General features: G+C 34.9%; 1 protein-coding gene across 1 annotated transcript in view; it reads right to left on the reverse strand.

Moving 5' to 3' along the window:
• Window positions 1-10,986: 10,986 nt before the first annotated feature.
• LOC138691090 (venom serine protease-like) overlaps window positions 10,987-27,711 on the reverse strand; it is an 83,315-nt gene continuing 66,590 nt past the window's right edge. The window contains exons 4-8 of the mRNA XM_069812797.1: window positions 21,135-21,333; window positions 16,872-17,069; window positions 12,119-12,273; window positions 11,623-11,776; window positions 10,987-11,061 (exon numbers count right to left, since the gene is read on the reverse strand). Of these exons, the coding sequence (XP_069668898.1) occupies window positions 11,039-11,061; window positions 11,623-11,776; window positions 12,119-12,273; window positions 16,872-17,069; window positions 21,135-21,333 (729 nt within the window). The 3' untranslated portion in view covers window positions 10,987-11,038. The remainder of the gene's footprint in view (window positions 11,062-11,622; window positions 11,777-12,118; window positions 12,274-16,871; window positions 17,070-21,134; window positions 21,334-27,711) is intronic.

Below are 27,711 nucleotides of genomic sequence, written 5' to 3' on the forward strand. Positions count from 1 at the left end.
TTATGGTTGCATCAATATTAAATATTCCACAAGTTACTTCCCGCTAGCACTGTATTTATGGCTATTCATAAAATACAACATTGTTGCAGTGCTCGGAAACCTGACGTGATGGAAAAATCTGATTACATATTCGTAACCAGCGCATCAGACTTGATAATAATCAGCATTCTGTTTGTCGGCACAAGAAATGCTGTTTACTAGTGTTATTGGTGGTACCGAACTGAGTCCAGGACCAGCAAGCGGCAACGAGGCAACCAATGTCAAGTGTGGGAGCTGCAGAAAGAATTTATGAGTACGCGTGCTGTGCAACCAGTATGAGAAGTGGTTTCATCTGACTTGTCAGAAGATCAAGACGGAACAGATAGAAGAAACGTGGCTGTGCAAGGACTGCGGGAACGATGCAGGCAATAGGGTGCTCATCGGTCTTCGGAACGAGGTGAAGATGCTATGCGAGAAGCTAGAGAAAGCGGAGCAACGAATCAAGTATTTGGAGAAAGAAAATAAATTGTTGGGACGGGAAAAGGAAAATGGTGAAGAGAAGGAAAAGAAGAAGCATGGTGCGGCAAGCGTTATCATCGGAGACTCCATCATTCGACACGTAGGAAATCTACAACCGGAGCTGGCTACAGAGTGTTACCCTGGGATTAGAGTGAAAGAGATGACAAGCGTAATCGAGAATTAGGAACGAGGGGATCCGGAGAACATCGTGCTTCACGTAGCAACAAACGATTTGTGAAGAGATGTTGATTACATCATGGCAGACGTATATGACTTGGTGATGGAAACGAAGAAGAACTATCCGGCAGCTGGGATAATCATCAGTGGAGTCGTCAGACGAAGGGACGTGTGGGTAGCGGAGTGTCTTGGTGCACGTTTCGTCGATCCAAACTCCTGGATAGACGACAGATGCTTTGGAAGAGACGGAATCCACCTAAATCGGAGGGGAGCTGCAGAAATGGGATCCCTCTTCGCGCGGGAAGTTTCTACAGCATGGGGCGGCGGAATCGAGGACCCATCAGCGGGCAGCGGGACCGAAGGACTACCAGCCATCGGCGGAGGCGAGGGTCTACCAGCGGTCTGAGAGGTCGAGGGATACCAGCAGGCGGTGAGGTCCAAGACCTATCAGCGGCCGGCGGAGACCAGCAGTGACGACGAGGTGCCACGAAGATCCAGAATGTTTAAGTAAGGACAGGCCTATTAAGACTACTGCATGTTAATTGCCGAAGTATTAGAACTAATCTTATGTCGATGTTTATAATCCAGATGTAATAATTGGGACTGAATCATTGCTTACGGAAGACATAAATGACTCGAAAATTTTTAGGTTGGATTATAGGGTCTTCAGAAAGGATAGAAGTGAAAAGAGAGGGGGAGTTTTCGTTTGTACTAAGTATAACTGATGATAAAGAAAAGGCCAACTTATGAAATTCGTATTTCATATCGGTTTTCAATAATAATAATAATAATAATAATAATAATAATAATAATAATAATAATAATAATAATAATAATGCCGCTGAGAGGAGTGGTTGTGTCACAAAGCGTGAATGTGAACCAAATTCGACTTTCAAAATAACTTCCAAAGGGGTTAGAGAGAGAATAACGAAATTAAAAAAATCAGAAGTCTCGAGGACTAGATAGTATTGCTACAGAGATTCTTATATTAGGTTCCGAGGCCATGATTCCATATTTAAGGCGTATATTTAATGCCTCCATAAACAATGCAGCTATTCCATGTGACTGGAAATCAGCTATAGTGGTACCCATACATAAAGGTGGAAATAAATTAGATGTCGGAAACTGCAAACCGATTAGTCTTACATCTGTCGTATGTAAAGTCATGGAGCATTTGATATCGGATTATATTCGTCGTGTTCTAAATGCGAAAGACTGGTTTTACAACCGCCAGCATGGTTTTAGGGAAGGCTTTCCATGTGATAGTCAAATTACGTCGCTGGTTCAGGATCTAGCTGGAGAGGTAGATAAAGTTGGACGAATCGGTGCAGCATTTGATTTGGTGCCACATAACATATTAATAGATAAGTTAAGTAGGCTAGGAATAGATAAAAGAGTGGTGCTATGGATCCAAGAATTCTTAAAAGGTAGAACCCAGAGAGTTAGAGTAGATCACGAAATATCGGAATTTGTAAAAGTAAGTTCAGGGATGCCACAGGGCAGCGTTCTGGGGCCATTACTCTTTATAATATACGTAAATGACTTATGCGAGAATATTACATCAAATATGAGGCTATTTGCGACGACTGCATTATCTATAGAAAGATTAGAAATAATTCAGATGTGGATGCTATTCAAACAGACTTGAATAAAATTTATAACTGGGTGTTAATACATAGGATTAAAATAAATGATTCTAAAAGTAAATCCATAACATTTTGTAAAACCCGAGAGGAAACTATTCTTTATTATTAATTCAGTGGTGCTCTAATTCCGAAAGAACAATGTTATAAATACCTAGGAGTGTATTTAAACTCCAAACTTTCTTGGGAAGAGCATGTTGATAATGTTACGGTAAAGCATGGAGGGCACTTCACTTTATTATGAGAATCTTGAAAAAGGCTAGCCCCAAATCGAGGGACATAGCATATCTAACGTTAATGCGACAGTTAATGGAATACCGAACTGTATGTTGAGATCCCTATAGAATATATCAGTTAAATTATTTAGAAAAAATCAAGTATAGGGCAGCTAAATTTGTTAAAGGTAAAAGAGAAGATGGAAACGATACGATAAAAGAACTTAGATGGGAAACTTTGGAAAACAGACGTAGGAAAAGTAGAATAACATCATTGCATAGAGGACATCTAGGTCAGAACGCATGGGTAGACATAACGGCTCGGCTAGCGAAGCCAACGTACTATGGTAGGAACGATCATGATTTTAAAATGAAATGTAGGAAACATAAAACGGATGTAGGTTAATTTCTTTAAGGTGACATGTATTTATTTAGCCTGACGAGTTACTCCCTTGGTTTGAATTGTAAATTATATAAAAATAGCGTGCAGGAGGGTCTTAGACTAGAAATGTTTGGTTTAAGTGTAGTTCTGTTTATAAGTATGCATAAGGGTGTAATTATTTGTCTTATTTGAGCTGTTGCATCAGTGAAGCGTGGGAAGTCAGTGAAGTTACGGTTTTACAGTGCAGTGAATAGTTCCGATCAGTGATAATTTATAGTGTCAATGAAATGTGTTCTTTAGTGTCAGTGAAATGTGTCCTAAAGTGTCAGTGAAATGCGTCATAGTGCCACTACAGTGAGGGAGATGAGAGTAAAGTGAAAGATTATTATCAGTACCAATGTGAAACTTATGTAGGACCTGTACATATGTAGGATGTATTGTACAATTAGCTTCACTTATCAATTAGGTTATTTTTTGTATTATTATTAATTGTATTATTGTGTTAAATTTTATTGTGTATTCTTATTACATAGTGTATATAATAAGTATTGTTTATTGTATGATTGTACTGTGCATTCGCAGTGGTCTGCATCGGACGATTTCGCTCGAGCGCCAAGTAGTTCATAGCATAATCCGATAGGTAGCGCACATGCATGATGGGTAAAATTGTTGCGAGCGATAAATCCGCGAACGGTATAAGCCGAGCGTTAAACATTCGTTCTTGTTACAGTGATGAACTGTGTAGTAACGTCATAGATGTTTATAATGTTAAAACTTTGCATGTTTAACTAACATCTCCATAGTACAACTACAAAACTTGCTTTAAAATGTAATATAAATGTTATAGGTAAATGTCCCCCACTCCCACAGGAGTGATTTTGTTTTTGCCACATCTGATAGATGTTATTGGATGTAAATGTAATTATTATAAAGGGAGAACACTATCAGGATAATGCAAGAAATGTATCAAGTTTTCTAGTAATAATAATAATAATAATAATAATAATAATAATAATAATAATAATAATAATAATAATCTCTAATAAAAATTGTGTACCAATCTTTGCGTCTGTAACAGCTGTGCAGCATGATTATTTGTTTTATTATATTTTCTTTGACGTTATCTCTGTACTAATATTGTTATTAATTTACTGCTATATAATAATATTTTGTAAAACGTTTCTACAGTTTCGCAGTATATAGGCGGAACACTATTTATGGACCTGTCATATAATATATGTCTTAAATCAAGTATTGAATAATTATTAATTAGGAATAACAACTGTATAACGAAGATTTTTATACTATTTTATTTACAACTTCATGTTACTGTTTTGGTACGTTACATTAGACGTTTGTCATAAAGGCAGAAAATATTGCCTTATTTTTAGCGTGTGAGCAAAACATATGTGTATCTTATCTGTCGCCTTCCATATAAGATAAGACATGTCGGTGAGATGATCTTGTACTGTGCTTATACGTATGACGAGCGTATCACGACCGATCTTATCTCACTCGAACGTGCAACATTCCACCGAGTTCAAGCGAGCGATTTAACTCCAATGCAGCACTCTGGTGTATTGTAATTTAATTGTGTATTGTTTATATTGTGTATACCACTGCCACCGGGTGCTTGTCCACTTGCAGTGTAAATAAATACATACGTCCATATCTACCGTATCCTTGAAGCACTTTGCTTATATTCCTCGTCTTCTTGAGAACACCATTTTTACTTCTGCCGATGGCGCGTTTTCTCGACAAAATTGATTCAGAACTCCTTGATTTGATTTCGGAAATACGTACTGTATTAACTACTGAAATTGAACGGAAAACGCTGTTTCTTTTCTTTTTTTTTAATTCACAAAGAACCACTTATCTGCTACATATTACATGAAGAATACACCATTTCCAACACTACATAAGAAAAATAGCGAGACGATCTCTATGATGAGGAAAGTCCCCTTGAACATGAACTCGGTATTTGTTTACTTTTTCAAATTGCAATTCTTCTCATCTAAGCCACTCTAACCTTGATCTTCTGCTTTTTGCTATTCCCTATCTAACCCACTCTAATCTTGCCACATTCCTCCTCGGCCTTCTGGCATTTAACTATCCCCTCTTCTAAGTAAAGATTAATTTTTGGTCCTACAGAATTATCTTTATGGTTATTATTAGTTATTAATGTAGAAAAATTCGCTCCGGCTCCGGGGATCGAGGGAAGGCCAGAGAGGGAAAAGAAGAGGGATTCTACTACAATGTAATTTTAAAAATGAACGTCTACTTGCGTTTACATTTCTCTTTAGAAGAACTTACCCATGATATGTTTCCCAACAATGCCAACCCAAATAGTTTTTGTGAAAGCTGCGTATGGTTCTCCTCCTTCAGTTGATTTGTAACGGTAGTTGCGTTTGTTGTTGAATTCATTCCGCCAGAATGTAGTTTCAACGGAGAACACAATTTATCTGAGAAAACCTGGATTGTTGCTGATACGCTCTATCACTAATTCACAAAACTATGTTTTTCTGTCAGGATAATTCTCTCGAAGTTCCTGTAAAAGTAATACTTTATAAGGATGGCGATTAGTACTTTTAAGGATTTTCATAACGGAGCTGTTACTGATGTTTGATTCTAACGCCAATTTAGTAGTAGAAACTTTAATTTTCTTGCACACGGAGGACATCCAGTGAAGTATTCTCATCAGTTACACTTTCCGGTCGACCTGATTTTGGTAAATACGTTACGCTTCCATTTCAGTAAATTTCCTCACAATCCTCGTTATTGTTACAGATGAAAGTGTGCTGCAATCCGAATGTATATCATTAAATAAATTAGCCGCCCCTCAATGGTGAGAGACTTACCTGTCTCCAAAATCAACATAACTAAAATCAGAATTCTCTCTATTTCGCTCAACTCTGGGTATTAGATTTAGCACACTTCAGTACGATTATTCTGTTTCAAGAAATAATTTTATAAAATCAATAAGGATGTTGTCATGAGAATAAACATCTATACTAATAATAAATCTGTAGCCGAAATTTTTCTGGTAATTTTCGATTTTCCAAAAATAATTGGTCCTAACATATATAATTAACCACTCTGAAACCGAAAATCGCTTTTTTTTAATTTTTGTTTGTATGTCTGTCTGTCTGTCTGTCTGTATGTTTGTTACCTTTTCACGCGATAATGGCTGAACGGATTTCGATTAAAATTGGAATATAAATTAAGTTCGTTGTAGCTTAGATTTTAGGCTATATGACGTTCAAAATACATTATTTAAAAGGGGGGTTATAAGGGGGCCTGAATTAAATAAATCAAAATATCTCGCTTATTATTGATTTTTGTGAAAAATATTACATAACAAGAGTTTCTTTAAAAATAATTTGCGGTAAACTTTATTCCTTGAAAAATTTTGATAGGACTGATATTTAATGAGATAAATGAGTTTTAAAATTAAAATAACTGCCATCTAAGGCCGTGTAATTAGAGATGGGGGAAATAATTTAAATACCGATATATTGATATTGCAATATATTGCAATCCTAATTTTGATAAACGATATATATTGCAGAAAATATATCTGTATATCGAAACGATTCGATATATCGCTATCCCGTAAGCAAATTAATAGATAGTAATGCAATTACATTTGTGGGTGTACATTTATTACAATAAACTTAAATTTTAATAGCCTATTCCTTATCAGAATTGAAATTAACATAACAATTAAAAGATTAAATGTAAAATTGGAACGATAAAGAATACATTTTCAATATCATAATTTCATTATTATGTAGTTCCTAACCTAAATCAAAATTATGGTGGAGGTAAGATGAGCTTAAATGATACAATGGTAAAGTGTTAAGTGAACGCTATATGGGTCAGAATTTGACGCTGAAACATACATTCATTCATTCATTCATTCATTCATTCATTCATAGCGTTCTGCTCAAAGGCAGGTATTTCACTGCAAACAGAGCATTCTCCACTCTTTCCTATTTTCTGCCTTCCTCTTTGTCTCCTCATATGATCCATATATCTTAATGTCGTCTATCGTCTATCTTCTTCTACCCCGAACTCTTCTCCTGTTCACCATTCCTCCTAGTACATCCTTCAATAGGTAGTTTCTTCTCAGCCAATTTCTTTTCCTCCTCCTGATCAGTATCAGCATCATTCTTTCTTCATCCACTCTTTCCAACACAGCTTCGTTTCTTACTCTGTCTGTCCATTTCACAAGCTCCATCCTTCTCCATATCCACATGCTTCTATTCGCTTCTTAGTAATGTCCGTGTTTCTGCCCCATGTAGTGCTACACTCCACACAAAGCACTTCACTAGTCTCTTCCTTAGTTCTTTCTCCAGAGGTCCGCAGAAGATGCTCCTTTTTCTATTTAAAAGCTTCCTTTGCCATTGCTAATCTCCTTTTGACTTCTTGGCAGCAGTTCATGTTACTGCTTATAGTACACCCCAAGTATTTGAAGCTGTCCACTTGCTCTACTGCCTCATTTATAATTCACAAGTCTATCTTTTTTACTTTTCTTCCTATGACCATGGTTTGCGTCTTGTTGGCAATTATCATCATTCCATACTCCTCACAGCTGTCATTTAGCTACAGTAGCTTATCCTTTAGTATTATCTAGCAATGCCATATCAGGAAATCTTAAACACTTTATTCTTCCTCCTACTATCACTCCTCCCATGTTCTGAAAACAGTTCTTCACTAAATCCTCCAAGTAGATGTTGAACAGGGTACGTGATAAAGGGCATCCTTGTCGTACTCTTCTCCCTGTTTCACTTGCTTCTGACATGTCTTCTCCTTTGACTCGTTTCATTTGTAGGTTACTGAAAAGCCTTCTCTCTTTCCAAACCATTCCAATTTTCTTTAGGATCCCCATCAGTTTTTTTTTCCAATCCACGATTCAATTATTCTAATTTTATATAGGATTCAATCGAGGATACAAATATAATGTTCTTTTCTAAATAACAACGTAATCATTTTTAAATGTAAGTAAACAGTACTTAGAATGTTACAAGTTTTAACAAACTTCACAATTGAGTATTGCAATAGTATTGTAAAATCTTTGTTATTGTATGTAATTTTTACTTGCAATAAAAATCTTGTAAATTTTGTAAAAATTTGATACAAACCTTCTATACTAAGTTCCCATTGCAAGTTATTGTTACACTCCAACATTCCAAATCTCAATGGTGGTGGCGATGATGATAATAATGGTGATGATTATAATGATGATGGTGATTATGGAGATAATAATTTTTATATACTAAAATATAGGCTATAATAAGAAAACAATGTCAGTACTAGGTTGTGCATAGAAATCCTAGCCTTATTAAACAAATCTCAAACCAGTATTACATCCTTGTTTCTCTTTCCATTTAAAAACATAGAAATAAAAGTTTTGAAGTCAAACGGTTCCTTTTCAGAGTGGCAGTTGCTCCTGCATTGGAGAAATTAATACTAAAACAGTAGTAGATAAACCTCCCGTCTCAGTCTCACGTTCGCACACGTTGGATTTTGAATTTGGTACTGCATATTAAATAGTTTGAATTCGAATTCTAGACCAGCCAATCAGAGAATGGCAATGATTGGATTGGATATTTCAAGATTACACAATTATGTAACTGCCCACTTTCATTAACGCCATTTCACAGGGAATTATCGGAGTTAACTAGTGTTGATTTTGTTGTTCATAATAATTCCATAAAAACAAAAACAAATATAAAAAACCGATAAATTTATGAGAAAACCGATATATTATACGATATATGGAATCAAAATTTCGATATCGATATATCGATATATCAAAACGAAAATATCGGTATTTCGTAAAAACCGATATATCGTTCCCATCTCTATGTGTAATGAATTAAAAAACAAATGACTTCGTCTATAAGGGGCCTTGGACAGCAACAATCGAAAGCTATGAAAGATAGCCTACAGAGAATGTTTCTGTGTTGGTATGAAGTAATATCGGAAGCTAAATTAACCGATTTGTATAATTAATTATTATTTCACCATTGGAAAGTGTAGTTGCTCTAGATGGACATAATGCTATAATGTTATTACAGTAACTTCTGATACAATATAATATAATATAATATAATATAATATAATATAATATAATATAATATAATATAATATAATATAATATAATATAATCTATACTAATAATAAATCTGTAGCCGAAATTTTCCTGGTAATTTTCCATTTTCCAAAAATAATTGGTCCTAACATATATATTTAATCACCCTGAAACCGAAAATCGCTTTTTTGAAATTTTTGTTTGCATGTCTGTCTGTCAGTCTGTCTGTATGTTTGTTACCTTTTCACGCGATAATGGCTGAATGGATTTCGATGAAAATTGGAATATAAATTAAGTTCGTTGTAACTTAGATTTTAGGCTATATGGCATTCAAAATACATTATTTAAAAGGGGGGTTATAAGGGGGCCTGAATTAAATAAATCGAAATATCTCGCTTATTATTGATTTTTGTGAAAAATTTTACATAACAAGAGTTTCTTTAAAAATAATTTGCGATACGTTTTATTCCTGGAAAAAGTTTGATAGGACTGATATTTAATGAGATAAATGAGTTTTAAAATTAAAATAACTACCATCTAAGGCCGTGTAATGAATTGAAAAACAAATGACTTCGTCTATAAGGGGACTTGGACAGCAACAATCGAAAGCTATGAAAGATAGCCTACAGAGAATGTTTCTGTGTTTGTATGAAGTAATATCGGAAGCTAAATTAACCGATTTGTATAATTAATTATTATTTCACCACTGGAAAGTGTAGTTTCTCTAGATGGACATAATGCTACAATGTTATTACAATAACTTCTGATATAATATAATATAATATAATATAATATAATATAATATAATATAATATAATATAATATAATATAATATAATATAATATAATATAATATAATATAATATAATATAATATAATATAATATAATATGTAATATTATATAATATAATTTAAGTTATTTGAAGGGTTCAGTACCATAGTGGGCCAAGCGCCATTCACTGAATACGTAGAAAACAAGGGTTAAAATTAAGTTATTATCATAATTCAATGGAAACCTATAACAAGTAAAATAAAATATACACATTAAATCTAAATGATGTCAATATTCATTAAACTATGGTTGCATGTAATAAAAATTAAGAAACGTGTTAAAGGAATTCTCATTGCACCAAATGAGTGTCTCTGGGCCAAAATGATCGCATTTTAATTATTTGGATGCAATTTAAATTAAGTAACATATTAAACGATTTATCCTTCTATCAAACACGAATGTTCCCTCGATCAAATGTCCTATTTTAATTATGTAATTACTTTATATTTATTTCTAACGGGTGCAGCGGAGCGCACGGGTACGGCTAGTAAAACAAAATTTTTTTGTGTTATTAGTTGTTATTACTGGCAAAACACGGTCAACATTACATAAAAAGCGTAATATACCGCATTGGACTCGTGTGAAAGATGCATCTTAATCGCTAAGTTCTACAATAATAATAATAATAATAATAATAATAATAATAATAATAATAATAATAATAATAATAATAATAATCTATATCATGGCAGTCGTGCGATATTTATGACAGGGATTAAAACATCTAAAAAGTGATTCCGTCATTCGTTTACTAAAGAAGTTTTGTATAATTTTAATGGTCACATGACTGCTTTTCATTTAAAATTTTCAAGTTATATCCAAGATTGCGGCTTTCAAAATGGTGGAGGAGTAGGATTGTATGTGGCATAGGTGAATTCATTAATCTAATAGTAAACAATAACATGTGTATTATTCTAATATTGAGCATATTGGTGTGGTGCCAGTCCTTTAACTAACCGTGTACATATATAAATACTACAGTTATCGCATTTTCAATGTGTGTACGGAGTGAGCGGGGCAAGAGGGTAAGCGTTTTCCCACTGATGTCTCCTGTTGGATATGCTCCTATATTTTTCGTTATTGTTGAATTGTACTGAAATATATGAACAATAATGCTGCATTGATTTTTAAATTACAAAGAGATACTTCAAAAATAACGATTTATTTATATACACAGGATCTGAGTTACATATCGTTATCGGACGCAATATTCGGCATCTGAAAAGAAACAAAATTGTTGTTACTTTACTGTCGCTAGAAAATTGAATGTAATATACGTATAGGTACATCTTGATTACACAACTTTTAAGAGTGAATCACTTCGGAATATGTATTATATGACTTTATTGTTTTAAATTCTATCATACCTGGTTTACATGTTTCGACCTGTTATTCGTTTTCTTCTGAAGAAGACCAATAACAGGTCGAAACATGTAAACCAGGTATGATAGAATTTAACACAAGAAATTCATGTAATATATATTCCGAAATAATGTACGTAATTGTACGTTTATTAAACATAAATTATCATACTGCAAAGTTTAAAAAGTCGATTTTATTTCCATGATGAAAATATTAACTGTCACTAAATATTAATAATTACTGTATTTTAAAGGCCGACATTTGAGAAAAAATATATATTTAGATAGATGATAACTGTTGAACCGACATTATTATGCTGATATTGGTAGCGGTGGTGATAACGACGAAGGTGATGTATATACATTAAAAGTAAAGTATTACACTTAAATACAGAAAAAGGCCTATAGCTCTACGTACCAGGAGTGGCGTCAAGAATCCAGTCAATGTATGCAGACACGCGGGTGTTAACACCGGGATATTTGAAGGCGCAGCCTTTGCCGTAGCTGATCACTATAGCCAACTGTAAACGGTCGCCTGGACCAAGCCAAAGACCAGGACCACCAGAATCAGCCTGGCAACAACCAAACAGTACATTGTTTGCAAGATTATTATTTACGACAAAGCAGAATGACTCATCACTCATCACTCATCACATCACATCACATCACATCACATCACATCACATCACATCACATCACATCACATCACATACATATATTAGTGTTATGTAGACTTTACGTCGCAGGCTTTTAATGAAACACGTTTTTCAGGAAGATCCTACGTACTTCATGAAAGCCGACCGTCACTTCATGAAGATCCAGGACACTTCATGAAGATCCTTACGATCTCCGTAAAAAAACGGTTTAGATAATCTGCGTGAGATATAATAGGCTACATATACGTGGAGACATACCTGGCATGCGTCTGTTCCAGCATTGAATGTGCATATTTGATTGCTGGTGACCTTGGAACCGAAAGTGTCGGTGCAGTTCTTTAAGGGTATTATATAGAGCTTCGTCTGCAGAAGAACGTCCGACTTGGGACCTGCCTGCTCAGTTGTTCCCCAGCCTGAGAAATGAAACGTAAGTACGCATGCACTGTGCACAATATTTTGTGTAGATCTTGCAATGTAAATCTTAGAGAATCCTATGGGATAAATCACAATATAGCGAACTCCAGTAGGGGAAGTTATCCCCACTCACATGAAATGTGCATTCGACACAACACTCGCCTATCACGTAGACTGTCTGATGAGCTAGTAGGAGAAAAGTGGAATGGGTCGTGGGCGAAGCTTCTATGTTCGCTATATTGCGATTTGCCCATCCTATGAATACTGAAAGAGTGCGAGCTGGCGTTTATACTATTCGAAAGACGTTTCCTATTCGCCACGACTACACAGTGTGCAATTTTTCCGATCTAGGTGGACAAAAATAAAATTTCGACTTGTTTAGTTATGCATAGGTGAATATGAATTCGTGTTCTTTAATACTTGAAGAATGTTTTGAGTAATAGCTTTTACTGATTTATCAGCGGCAAGCTATATTTAGAAGGGTATAAACTTTGAGTTCTTCCTAACACTTCTCGCTCCGGTTCAGTCGTAGAGAGAGAGGCTTGCTATGTAGGTGAAAAAGAGCTAATTGTTAGTGATTTATTATGTTGTGAAACATGGAATTTGTTCAAATAGGTACGTTCTTACTGATGTAACTTCAATTACAAGTTTATGAAGTATTTTTCTTTTTACAGTAGAATTTAAATATTACAATTGAAAAACTTATGTTTTTAAAGTTCCCAAAATATAATGTGAGTGTTAGTATAGTCGGTCACGTTCGGTTACAGCAATTCTTTTACCATTTAATACAGTATCATTTAGAGTGTTGAATCCTTGTTTTAAAGTTTGCGCGTTCTTGCGCATTTATCAGTAATTAATTTTTTTTCAGTGGTGGGGCGTACGAAAACTGTTCCATGTTTGGCTTAACAGCAGAAAAGAATCATTGACTAAGGAAATTTTTAATCACTGTGAGAGTGTTTTAGGCCTACAAAATTATTAACATGATATGGAATATTAGTTTAAAAATACATTGGACACATTTTTATCTGACCTTAACAAACGCACAGTGAATCAGAACGCAAATCATTAGCTGGACGAAATTAATAACTTCTCTGCAGTCTAACGCATTGTTATGAAACTTTGTACATGACTTACAAGTGGCACGTATGCTTTGTGTACAAAATCTGATTACGTTTGCACTTGAAAAACTACCATTTATAGCTGGTGGATTTACACAGAATTAATAACTTGTCTCCTACCTAAAATATTTTTTATGAAACATTGTACGGAAGTTACAGGTAGCATATATTTTTTGTGCACAAACTATATTTATGGTTCATAAGTGGAACTACTTCTTTTAGAAATGCATTTAAACAAAATTAAGAAATTCTCTCCTATCTAACAGATTTTTATGACAATTTTGTATAAAGTTTCAGGGGGGAATATATATTTTTTGTCTACAAAGTCTGATTATGTTTTATAAGAGGAATTGCCTCTTTATAGTGGTGCATTTAGACAAAATTAACAACTTCTCTCCTATATAATAAATTGTTATACAACTTTGTACAACTACCAGGCCTACAGGTAGCATACAGATGTAATCAGAATTTGTATACAAAAAGTAACTTAGGCTATATGCTACCTGTACCTCCTGTACTTACAAAGTTTCATAAAATCTGTTATGTAGGAGAGAAGTTAATTTTGTATAAATGTACCCCCTGTAAAGGGGTACTTCCTCTTTTGGAACCGCAAATATAGTTTGTACACCAAAAAAATATATCCTACCTGTAACTACCGTACAATTTTTCATAAAAATCTGTTAGATAGGAGAGAAGTTACTATTTTTGTCTAAAACCACCCCATATAAAGGGGTAGTTCCTCTTACACAATCGTAGTCAGAACTTGTCCGCAAAGAATTTGTGCTATCTATAAGGTATGTACAGAGTTTCATAACAATCCGTTGGAATGCAGAGAAGTTATGACTTTTGTCCAGCTAGATTTGCGTTATTGCACTCTTTGCGCCGCAGCTGAAATAACGATCATCCCATCAGTATGAGTGTAACGTGTTGTTAGCACGATGGTACCCGCAGCCGATATACGGTGCCTTTCGCTGTCGAAGCGCTCGTTGCACGGCAGCCGGCGATAGCAACTGTTGATAACTGAGGTCCTGGCACTGCAGCCGATTTGACTCCCCTTCCCTTCGTAGAAGCGCGGGAGTCATTCAGTCAGTCTCACACGGTTTTGTTTCAGTGTGGTCGTGCTTTGAAGTGCTTCGTATTGAATTTTATTTCTATATTAGTGCTACAAGTGTTATTGTGCTTGGTATTAAATGTGATTTCTGTATTAGTGCTTTGCTATAGTTTACATAATACCTCGACATACTTACGCATTACAACAAAGAATTTTTATGTATGATTCGTATGTCTTACTAAATTCTTGCAGGGGAAGTGGTAAGGCGATTTTTAACTGAATATCCAGGTGTGCCTGCCCCACGTAGAGATACTGCGCGAAAACTTGTAACTAAATTTAGAGGAACAGAGTCTATTCTTGATAAGAAGAGAAGGGCAAATAAACGTGTGCTTAGTGAGGAGAAGCTAGACGAAGTGGGAGCATGATCAGAACACACTCCACAGCAATCCTTCCGACGGCTTGCACAGGAAGCTGGAATTTCGATGACCTCAGCATGGCGATTACCAAACTCTTAAAATTGAAACAAGCTCACTGTTGTTCATGAATTGTTGCCAGGTACTGGAGCGCAGATAAACCCAATTTTAGACACGAAACTCCCTTAAATGATGGTCCGCAGTAAATGCATATAGGGTTATAGGGCCTATATTTTTTAAAATTATCCTTAATGCACAGAGATGCAGGGATGACATACTCACACCACACAGTTAACTGATATTGAATGCCAATCAGGGTATTTCCAACAAGACTCTGCCACGGCGCATACAGCTGACGAGACGTAAAATTTAATTCAGGAAATTTTTGAAGCTAGGGTCATCTGTAAAGAGTTATGGCCGCCACGATCCCCCGATGTAACTGTTTGCGACTTTTATCTATGGAGCACTTGAAAAATTAGGAGTATGCAGCGAACCCCACACATTAGAAGAATTGAAAGCAAGTATCAGGAGTGAAATTGACTATTTCGGAAGATGAATTAATACGTGTAAATGCACATTTCCTAAAAAGATGCCAGAAATGTGTGGATGAAGGACAACATTTCCAACATCTTGTGTTATAAGCTACATCAGGCATGTCAATTTTGCCCACAGGAGCAAGCGCGCACTTTATAGCCCAGGAGAGCCTGAGCGCTTTACAGCGGAAAGGAAAGAGACAGACGAAAGGGGTAGTATATGCCGCTTGGTCGAGCTATATTCAGGGATGGCCAGCACTGATTCAATGGATAAAGGGAAGAGAACTTATTAAAACTGTATCCATGTTAATTTTTAGATTTGTCTGTGAAGTATAAGTGCATTATAAGAATTTAAGTTTTAATTTTAATGCTCATTTTTCACAAGTTTGATTTTTTTTTATCAAAAGAAATATTTTCTCAACTTTTCGTATAGAAAATTGAAATTTTCAGGGATAGACCTATTTTATTTAGTAGCCTTACAGAATGTTTTCGTAAATTTAATATACCGTATATACGTATTACTGAAGATAATGTATTGAAAATTTTGAAAATATTCGCATGGAAATTCTTTGTAAGGAAATGAATTAACAAAGCAACTACTGTTACACCATAAGCAAAAGATATGTGCCCATGTGTTGTAAAAATGTCAGCTCTATAGCTTCAGCAGATTTCGAGAAAATAATTTAATATTCTGAAGATAGGAAGTTGCTCACAAATATCATCTTAAAATCATAATGCGATAAGAGTTTTGTTATGTAATATTGGTTACACTTAAAACAGATACAGTACCTAGGTAACTTTGCTTTGTACTGTAATATTGTTTTGATTAGATTATTGATTACTTTTTAAGGCTAAAGATACCATCAATATAAATTCCAACTTATGTCATACTCAATGTCTTTCTTTGGAATATCACTTTCTTTATGAATGATGTGTTTCATGCACTTAACACAGTATAATATTGTACTACTATGGAATTTAAGTGAATATTCCTTCTTAACTCTCTATTATGTTATTAAGATTTAAAACACAAGTGCAATATTAAGAAATCAGTGTTAGTACTTTTGTTTTACAGACAATATAGATAATATTAAACAGAAAGAAGCCATATAAAAATAACGACATAAAATTTCACGTTCCGTTTGAAGTTTGTGCACCACTGTTTTCTTAAACCAACAGGCTGCTTATTCATATACACAACCCTTCCTCTTTCCATACTTAGCGCTTCATGCCCGCGCACGACGTCAAGGTCAGAAAAATGCGCTTGCTTTGATATCACTGAGCTACATCTCCAACGCCGAGCAACGGGCGCTCGACAGCGAAAGGCACTGTGTGTAGCTGACTTACGACACGGGATTTTGCTACTTACTGTAGCTCCCTAGATGCATCACAATGCTGGGTGGGCAAAGGTCCCATACACTGGTCGAAATTTCATGAGAAAATGTCTTCCTCCGTTAAGACTCGAAGCATCCAAGCACTCACCTAAGACTGTAACAACAGCCCCAACGTTTATGTTAGGGAAGCGAAACGGCAGGCATGCGGGGCCGACCTCATAGGAGAAGATGATGGCCTTGTTCACGCGAATCACAGCGATGTCGTTCATCTGCGTGGCAGAATTGTAGTCCGGATGTGCCTGGAAGCTCTCAGCCAGCAAAACCCTTGCCGAACTCGTGTCATCTCCTGTGATGTAAGGACATTTTTCAAACTCTACGTTATTTACTTGTTTATTTAAGGACGCTGTATCAACTATTTGGTTATTTAGTTGACTGAAATATGTAGTATAATAGTAGTAGATAGATAGATATATTTATTGATATAGTTCACAAAAGTACAAAACTTAATAATTTAACAAAAGGTCTATATACAAATGTAGTTCTACATAATAAATATACAATTTCCTAAACTACTTAATTTATCGCAAATCTGAATAATTTATTGATTCAAATTTGCACTTACGCCTGGTTTTAGTGCATGTTTAAACCAATCGTGATATCCATTAAGACTTTAAACCTTATTTATCTGCTCCTTTTCACAATTTAATTGTAATTTTTAGGTCTTATTTTACATAATAACTTATTATTCCAAATAGGTGAGCAGATGTCGACAAACTGTAAGTCATGAACCTGAAATAGCTGAATCGGTACATTCCATATGTACGTTAATCTTTACTCTTGCAATATTATCTTGTCAGCAGAAACGTATGCGTAACTTCTATGAAGACTACCGCATACCTGCTTAAACACAAACTTGACAAGTTGCTTACATAATTAACCTCAATTTAGTTTCATCATTGTGTCGCATGCACTAATTATCGATTCATTGCTATTATGATGACTAATAAATTTCTTATAAATGCATTCTTATTGAAATTAAAATATATTAGTTAACCGACTTATAAAGTCAAATTATCTTCCGAACCTTTACTAATTAATATAGCTATCGGAATACGTTAATAACTACATTAATTCTCTATTTTCAATTATTATTTTAGAACCTTGACTTTATTCTATCTTATTTTCAAAACCTGTCTTCTTATCTTATTTAATTAATAATAAGTTTTTCTAATTTTACGAAAATTTAATCTTTGTTGATGCCTATCTCTTAGTAGGTAGTTTCCTTCAGTATCTATAGTTTTGATTGAATCTACTTTATTTCTGTTACAGTTTCTATTTGTCATTTTACCTCTTATTAACTGTTCGTCACCTGCTTCTACTTCATCGGTCGGTATCGCACAGCTCCTCCAATATAATAGTAGTAAAAGTGATTATAATGATAATGAGAATATCCGTGTACATAAAGGAAGAATATATTTCCATTTTAACTCTGTATTTGAGTGAACGTTTTAGGTTAAGTGCACTTGAAGTAGAAGGACTTTTTATTAACATTAGAAAGATTAGAACATCCAACGAATCGAAGTAAATCTTTATCAGTTAAGCATCAGTTACTAAACAGTAAATACGCCTCATTGGTTGGGTAATGGTATACTCCGCGTCACCAGAAAATGTGTCTGAAGGTCAAATGCAATATCTTCTGCCGCTTCCCCGCGATTCTTAAAACTTCGTGCGCTGTTACGAATGAGAGTGTTATCTCTATCCCAGCTCACGTACGTTTTGAATCAGCATAGGTCACGCGGTGTCAAATGCTGGTGCTATATGCGAATAAGAAAAAGATCAGTCTTTTACAGATAGCCGTATTGAAAGCAATAGTGTGTTAATTGTGCAGAATCATTTATCTTTAAATCCGTGTCTACTGTATTAATTGTTTTATTATTTTCCATTTTTATCTAGCTAAATTAGTTTATTACTTATTTTGACATTATAGAGGGTGAGGCTGGATCTTCTGTTATGTACAGGACATCAGTTAAAAAAGCAAACGAATAGGACAATGTGATTTGCTAAGTCACAGCAAAAATACCGTTTACAATGTATATAACTTTCTTAAAGATCTTGCGGAAATTGCCACCACTGATTTGAGAAAATCTTAAGATCTGACTGTAAAAATGTGTGGCATTCCTAAACGAACCGTAAATAAGGTTCTCGAGGAAGCGTTAAAATCTACAGAACCTCTTCTGAAGTTTTCTTCTCCTATGAAAACAATCAAACGACGTCATGTGACAGATCTCAATGACTTCGATAAAGATGTGTTACACCGTACAGTACTTGAATTTTATGATAGGGGTGAATATTCGACTTTAGATAAATTAAGGAAAGTCATGGCAGAAAAAATTTGGTTCCAGGGATCGCAATCGTCTATTTTACGAATGTTAAAGCAACTGGAGTTTACGTACAGAATATGTAACGAAGGAAAAATTCTTAATGAAAAGACGAGATATTGCAGCGGCAATGGCTGCTTTCTTGAGAAAAAGCCTATATTTTGTTTGGATGAAACATGGATGAAAAAAGCCATTGGTGGAATTATATATGTCAGGACTCAAAATCATCAGATGGAATGAGGATGCATGTTGGACAAGAATGGAGACTTATTGTATGCCCTGCTGTATCTGACAGGACTGATTTTGTTCTCGAAAGTAAATTTGATATTTGAGGATAAAAACAACACTATCATTTAGAAATTAATTCAGGGTTGTTCAAGGAGTGGCTCGTGGATGATTTCTTGAATTATCAAAAAGAAGGTTCAATAACAGTAATAGATAATGCAAGTTATCACTCAGTTCAGTTAAATAAGATTCCGTCCAGTAACATAAGAAAAGCACATAGTCTATGTGTTATTTCTTGGCTCATCGCTGCCGCTTCCGCTGTACGTCCCCGAGCATGGAAAAACAAAATATATGCATTACATATTTAATAACACAGCATATGGACTAATGTTTTCATAATGGGTATATTTATGATTTCCTGAAAGAACGGCTATATTTTAATTAGGGCTAATCTATTTTGGGTAGTCACATATTTAACATAATTATGTAGACAAAACTGTCTCGAAAACATGAATTTCTGACTTTTAAAGAAGTCTGTATTGTAGGGGAGTAGTGGGTACAGTGAAATACAAAATATTAAGACATATGTATGCAAGTGAAATTTCAAGTGTTTTTAAAATCAAGTGCAACAGAAATATACGTTAAAACATGGAGTACAATAATACATAAACAGAAATGTTAATAGATAAAGTACATATAATATACAATGCGTGTTTGTCAAAAAAATGTAAATGTCCCAGTGTTCCCATTCAGGAGGGTACAGTGAGACACCAGTGTCTATTAACGGACATTGAAATGATTTACATTTATTTCAAAAGAAAAGAAAGCTTGCTGTCTCTCTATCTTGCCATGTTCTGTAGACTTATTTAGAATCATTTTGATGTCTGACTTCGAAACCATTGAAACATCTGGAACATTTGGAAAAGTGAATTTTCCATTACTTTTCAAACATTTGCTAAAAAATAAAATGAATTTTTGGTGACAACAAAGCTTATAATTATAAGAATTTAATTTAATTCTTTATTATTTTTAATATATATTTTTAAATTTTGTGAATAATTTTTTATTTAAGAAACCATTAAAGTGTAATGTATCCATTATTTCAAGCTATAGTTCCTAAATTGGTTACTAGTATGTTTATTTTTAATGTTAGTTACCGGTAAATGTAATATAATTACAGTTTATTTTTGCAAATCATTGGTAAATGGGAACAGTGAGACGTCTCAATGTACCCTTCAATGGAATGTCTCACTGTCCCTTTACGCATAGTTCCTTTAAAAATGGCACCACCACTTCAAAATCAAAACAAGAAAGACGAAACTTTGCAAAACATAACGTCAAATACCATAGTATTAGGTAACAAAACATTCATATTTCTATTTAATTTGCATATCCAATATAACCTTCATTAAACACAAGCCAAAATTTTACTTCTAGAGTGAAAAATTACGAATTATTTTTTCATCACTCACCTTTATAACTAGAATCAAATCGAGTATGAACATACTGTTACTTTACTCATGCAACATACAACTCCACTGTTACCAACATTTCAACATAAAAATTTACCATCTAATAAAAATGTCTCACTGTTCTCCCTGTCTCACTGTGAACACTTCTCCCCTACTGGGGGTTAATCTATTTTTTGGAATCGTATATTAAACATGTATAGGTCAAAGGTTTCATAATATGCATAACTTATTTCTAATTTTTTTAAAGAATGGCTGTATTACACAAAGGGTTAAATTATTTTGTATAGGTAGGCTATTTTCTTTTCGCAAGTCCATCATTAATGCACTTTGCCTTACCGGTGGTGATGTTGTGGTCCCCGACTAGTACGCCGGTGATATTTACTGCTCTGTTAAGTAAGCAGTGTGCGGCTGTTAGGACGTAACGTTTCGCAATAATAGTGCCGCCGCAGAATAAATCCTCGTTCACGAAGTCGACCAGCCCCGCCATCATGGGGTACTCGTTCACTCCCGTCTCTTCCCCGTTCACTATGCGAGACTGGCAACACAAAAAGAGCCTGTTATCATGAGTCGGTATATTTGTATTAGTGTAAGGTCGATTGAAGGTGAACACACGACGCCGGACAGAATGTAGTCGACGTGTTTCAAGTACAGGCAGCGGAAGCGAATTTGACACATGCCTAGGCAAGCACGTGCAGTGTTTTGTATACGATTATTGCGTGTTATAAAATCAAGACAATACGATCATTGCATGTATGGGTTAATATCGGAAAGGTCTAAAATGCGGCGAGGTTGAGAATATTGTTGGAAATCATATTTAAATTGCCACAAATGTGGTAAAACATAAGTGTGAAAAAACTTTTTTTTTTTTTTTTTTATTTTCAGAGTTTTGCATTACAGTTTTGGAATGTCGAAAATGTATATGGCATACAATTTTGCTTTCCCTATATTAACTGTTACATTAATTTATTTATCACATCTATTCCGTACCATACTTGTCTTGCATGTTGTTTGCCTGCTTTCGGTTCCTCCTGCAATAAACAACATTCATTTTTAAAGTTTCACATGCAAAAGACCGTCGTGTGTCTGATAGTGTAACCTTGCATGCGGAAAAGCTGCGTTCAACATCGGCTGAAACCAAGGGCGCATATGTAAAATATTTCACGTCATCCATTTCTACATCAAGTTGATAATAATCGCACTTGTCATCTGACAAAACTCTTGCAATTTTACGATGAAAGAGTAATGGAACGGAGAAAAATTCTCTCCGGCGCAGGGATTTGAACCCGGGTTTTCAGTTCTACGTGCTGATGCTTTACCCACTAAGCCACACCGGATACAACTCCGACGCCGGTTAGAATCGTCTCAGATTAAGCTTCAACTCTTGAGTTCCCTCTAGTGGCCGCCCTCTGCACTACGTCATAGATGTCTATGAACGCAGGACCGAAGTCCACACATGTGCTGAGGTGAACTCGATATGAGTGACTACTTGGCCGGGATCCGACGGAATAAGCGCCGTCTTAAATCACGAAGTGATTTACGCATATCATATATATTATTTTAATGTACCGAAGTACATATGATATTTCCATGCAGATATTCTGCGTCATCATACGATGAAAGAGTAATGGAACGGAGATATATGATATGCGTAAATCACTTTGTGATTTAAGACGGCGCTTATTCCGTCGGATCCCGGCCAAGTAGTCACTCATATCGAGTGCACCTCAGCACATGTGTGAACTTCGGTCCTGCGTTCATAGACATCTATGACGTAGTGCAGAGGGCGGCCACTAGAGGGAACCCAAGAGTTGGAGCTTAATCTGAGACGATTCTAACCGGGGTCGGAGTTATATCCGGTGTGGCTTAGTGGATAAAGCATCAGCACGTAGAGCTGAAAACCCGGGTTCAAATCCCGGCGCCGGAGAGAATTTTTCTCCGTTCCATTACTCTTTCATCGTATGATGACGCAGAATATCTGCATGGAAATATCATATGTACTTCGGTACATTAAAATAATATATATCTTGCAATTTTGCATAATGAATTGCAAAACACCGTTTTCTTTGTATTACTGTGTTCATTTTCGTAAGCATCTTCTTGCTTATATCATCTTGCAGATCATTCACTTTTGAGATGAGATTATTTACTATCGAAATTTGCTGCACCAATTTCACACCAGTCTTTTCGAGACATTCGATTGTAGAGGGGATACTGTACATCCAAAATTAGGTGAAATATATTCACTGTTTTTTTAATATTTGGGTCACCAAAAAGAGTTTGGGCATTACTTATGGAAGCTGCATCGTTTCCGTCAAACATCTTTATGACTCCTTTTACGCTGGCAAAATTATTGTGAAAGTATGTGCAAGTTTCGAGCCATGTTCCCCATCACGTTAAAATGGGAACAGGAGGAAGAGGCAAACTGCTTGAGTCCGACTGTACGAGCGAAAGGTAAACGGAGACAGTGCACGACGATGCACCGTGCGGTATGCTCACGAATCGTCTACAAACTAGTACAAATATACTGATGTCACGGCCGTGGTTATTGTAGATTAAGTCCTCTGACTACCTAAAAAAATTAAGTACCTTCAGCTGACACCGAATATCAGAATGGGACAACGTAGGCAGAATAGGGCTTAGAACCGGTTTAGATTCGACCGGTCAGAAAACATCCGTCAAGGTCGGGCATCCGACCGAATGTTCGAATTTCAACCGGTTAATCCTTATGGTTTACAGGCTAGACAGAATACCAGGCGTACTTCATCATACATGAAACTGGCATTTTCTGAGTAGCCACACAAAGGAAGTAATATCTGAAGAATATTTACTTTGTCTTAGTCACAAAATGTGTTTGCTTGATATAGGCCTACAATTATTGATTGGGCCCTTTAATACATTTATCTTCATAACTAGACAGTGGATGTGGAATGACTTATCGTTGAATGTAAGTGCACATTTACTATATGTTACATTTTTTTCATTCAGACCATTGGCTGAACAGGTTTTAAACGTAAACAGACGACGTCAACATGCTACTGTATCTCCGTACAGTCAGAAGGAAAAGGAAAATAACGTACTGGAGTAGTGTAGCACATACCTTGCAAGTTCAGTCCTCGTCATCATTGATGCAATTACCAGCGTTGCAGTAAACGACGATATATTCTCGTAAGTTGTCGAAGCTGAATCGTCTTCGCCTATCGCTTAAACAGTTTTTGTATCGAGAGAATTTCTGAAGAAAACCTCTAAAATGGGGATCACTCAATTTCTTTAGAGGAATATTTGCACTGAGCATCATGTTGCACGTGGCGTTTAGACCTGCACAACTAAATGATGATGATGATGATGATCATGATGATGATGATGGTTCCTCAGATTTCATTTCAACGTATTTCCTGTGCGATGTACTATTGCAATGTTTCTCTATATTCCGAGTTCTGGTTTTTATTTCAATGTCACATACATTACATACGATATTGTCTTCGTTAATATATAAAATGTCACTCTCATACTTCTTAATTGCATTTCGTATCTCTAAGCGAATTTAACGTTTTGACTGCGACATTATGAATGGATCAGCACAACATATTCAACTCGTACTAAATACTTGAGCAGGATAACACAACTGCACACATTGTGTTGCAATGTGGACCGGGGTTGCTTCGTTACGCACGCTGCTGTACTCGCCAGGTACACAAAAGACGAACGGCGCGGCACGTGCCATATACTCCGATACGAAATAACTTCAGTTTTCCTTAAGTCATCCCGCATACACTGTCTAGACATAAGCAATACATAAATGAACAAATGGACACCAGTAACAACGAAGGAAATAAGTGTAATGCAGAATATGAAATCTGGTGTGTAAAGAAATGCTAGAATAGAATAAATTACAATTACTTACTAAATAGAAGAGAAAATAAGTACATACATTCTAGTGTAACGTTTACACTTTAAATTCAAAATGCATACCTCTGAGACAGTAGTTGTTAAGGGGATCCGGTAGGCAAAATTTCTTTAATTTTTTTTTTCCATTTTTATGCTATAAAATTATACATTCTTTTCTGTTTAATTTGATATATATATATATATATCTCATTATTCTATCTTTCAAATAACTATTTCTAAAACAAGTGTGAATAAAGCCCTGGAATGCACTAATAAGTTTAGTGAATTCTCTAAAGCTTGCATTCAAAATTTAATTAAAATTATTATAAAATTATTATTATTTTTATAATTATGTATATAAATATATATTAATTTCTTTCAGATTTAATTGTTTTTTATAGTTATCTTTGGAATGATCACTTCATATTTAAAAATTTTATTTTGCACTTTAAATGCTAATATAAATAATATGATGGTGTAAACACACGAATGATAAGCAGGCATTGTTTAATTTAAATTAGTTTTGTGTTAAATTCAGGTCAGTATATGTAACAATAACGTGTAAAAAAATCAAGTGCCTACTACTAGCAGTTTCTGAGAAAAGCTGCATGAAAAATGATGATTTTAACATAGCCGAGATAGGACGTACCGGAGCCCCTTAATATAATGCCTTTTGATTACTCTAAATAGCTGCATTATCATTTCATTAATAAATCATTTTAAGAAGATAGAGTGTTATTAACAAAAAGAAAAGCACTCTCAAGCACTAATGCTTGTACTTCCAGATGCATGTTGTTGATACCCAACTGTAATACAAGGATGAATAAAACAATCATAGAATTAATTAACCAATCAGTGAATCAATCAATGAATCCATGGATGAATGAATGAATGAATGAATGAATGAATGAATGAAGTGATTGACGAATGAATCAATGAGTCGGTGAATGGATGGATGGATCGATGTAATGATTGATTAAATGTAGTGCGAGAGGAAGATTTATCAACTAAATGGTAGCCCTACATGACGATAATCGCGTCCTTGCAAGGGCTTTTGAAACTCCTGCCGTGGCTCAATGCGGTTTGCCTTTTCCGTCCATGCACAAAGAGTGAGAAACGTCAGACGTCTCGAATATTCGTTAAACCGTATACTGAGACACTTCGCGAGACGAAAAAGCTTTGCTTACTGGCTACAGCGCCAGGCGTTCATTAGCAATATAAGAGCCATATATTATATATATATATATATATATATATGCTATATATATATATATATATGACATCACAATCTATTAAACACTGTAGACATATCCTATTTGCTGACTACTTACAAAGATGTACCTCTGCACCTATATCGGCACTAAATTACGCAATAAATGAAATAAACAATGAACTAAAATCAATTATTTCATGGACGAAAAAGTTTGGACTGAAATTGAACTCGGTGAAATCACAGGCAATTATAATGGCACATCAACGACTTTTAAGTAAATTAAACACAGGTGACTTATCTCCAGTTAAAATGAGTGAAACTATTATCCCTTACAGTGATATAGTAAACAATATAGCAATTTATATGGACAAAAACTTAAGTTGGTATACTCAAATCACACACATATGTAAAATAATTTTTATGAAAATTCACACACAAAAAAGAATTTGAAATTTCCTTCCGTTGCTTCTCAAGAAGAATTTAATGCAGTCGCTCTTGATGCCTCATTTTGATTACTGTGACACTCTCTACACTGACCTTAACATGAGACTGACAGACAAACTGCAGCGTGTTCATAATGCATGCGTTCGATTTATTTGCAACGTCCGTAGATCTGACCGTATCACACCTTCACTAAATATGCTGGCCTGGGTCCATCTCAAAGAGCGAAGAATTATTCACTCTCTCACTTTACTCTTCAATATTCTTCAAACCTCTTACCCTAGCTACATAGCTTCTCGTTTTCAACATTTGTCCTCATATCACGAAATAGATACTCACAACAGCATATCACAGTTCATCTTTGGAACTCTCTACCACAACATGTCACAGAATGTCGGACATTGCCTAGTTTCAAAAATAAATTAAAATTGCGCTTTTTCAATTAGATTCCTTTCAGTTGTAAGCCCTTTTCTCTGCCATAGTTTTGTAAAAATGTAGGCTATAAATTTTTTTTCCTTCCTTTCCCCTTTTTGTTCTCTTTATCAGCCGATGAATTTATTATCATAGCCTTTTTATCGTGAATTTTATTTTATTTAATTTTCGTATTTCTTTTATTTTTTATTATTATTTTATTACATTACATTTTGATATATTCTTCCTTACGTTTTTCCATATTAACCATTTGTACTAAATGAGTTGCTCTTACTATATTCCAATGTATTTTACTTTCTTTTTTTTCTATTATGGTATTATTTTCATGTTGTTTAGTGTCGATTTTATTATGCTATTTTTATTATTATTTTTTTTGTAATATGTTAGTATTCTGTTCTTTAACTTTTTTTTAAATTTTAACTGCTTGTATACTTTGTGATCTGGTAGAGTGTAAGAGAAGGCCCTATGGCCTTAACTCTGCCAGTATAAATAAATAATAATAATAATAATAATAATAATAATAATAATAGTAGTAGTAATAATAATAATAATAATATTATTATTATTACTATTATTATTATTATTATTATTATTATTATTATTATTATTATTATTATTATTATTTCTATTTTCCTAACCGGTTGTACACAACTCTAGCAGGCACCATTTGGCTTGGAACTCTCATTATTATTTCCACCAATCAATGACCGACATTTCCGTAGTAGCTCGGCTTACGACGACCGCGGATCCGAGTTCAAAATCTTGGCGATATTGAAATTGTATTCGTGGTGAGAAAGTAAAGATTGCGAGAGGGGTTCTCGTCATTCCACCACACTCTTAAAAACTCCACTTTCGTTATCACTTCCGTCTCGAAAATTAGGGCACACATTGTTTTTGCATGACGCCGAATCGATCGTCCGTCATGGTAGTTCTTCCTCGTGG

This window comes from Periplaneta americana, chromosome 16 (assembly GCF_040183065.1).
Source record: "Periplaneta americana isolate PAMFEO1 chromosome 16, P.americana_PAMFEO1_priV1, whole genome shotgun sequence".
NCBI lineage: Eukaryota > Metazoa > Arthropoda > Insecta > Blattodea > Blattidae > Periplaneta > Periplaneta americana.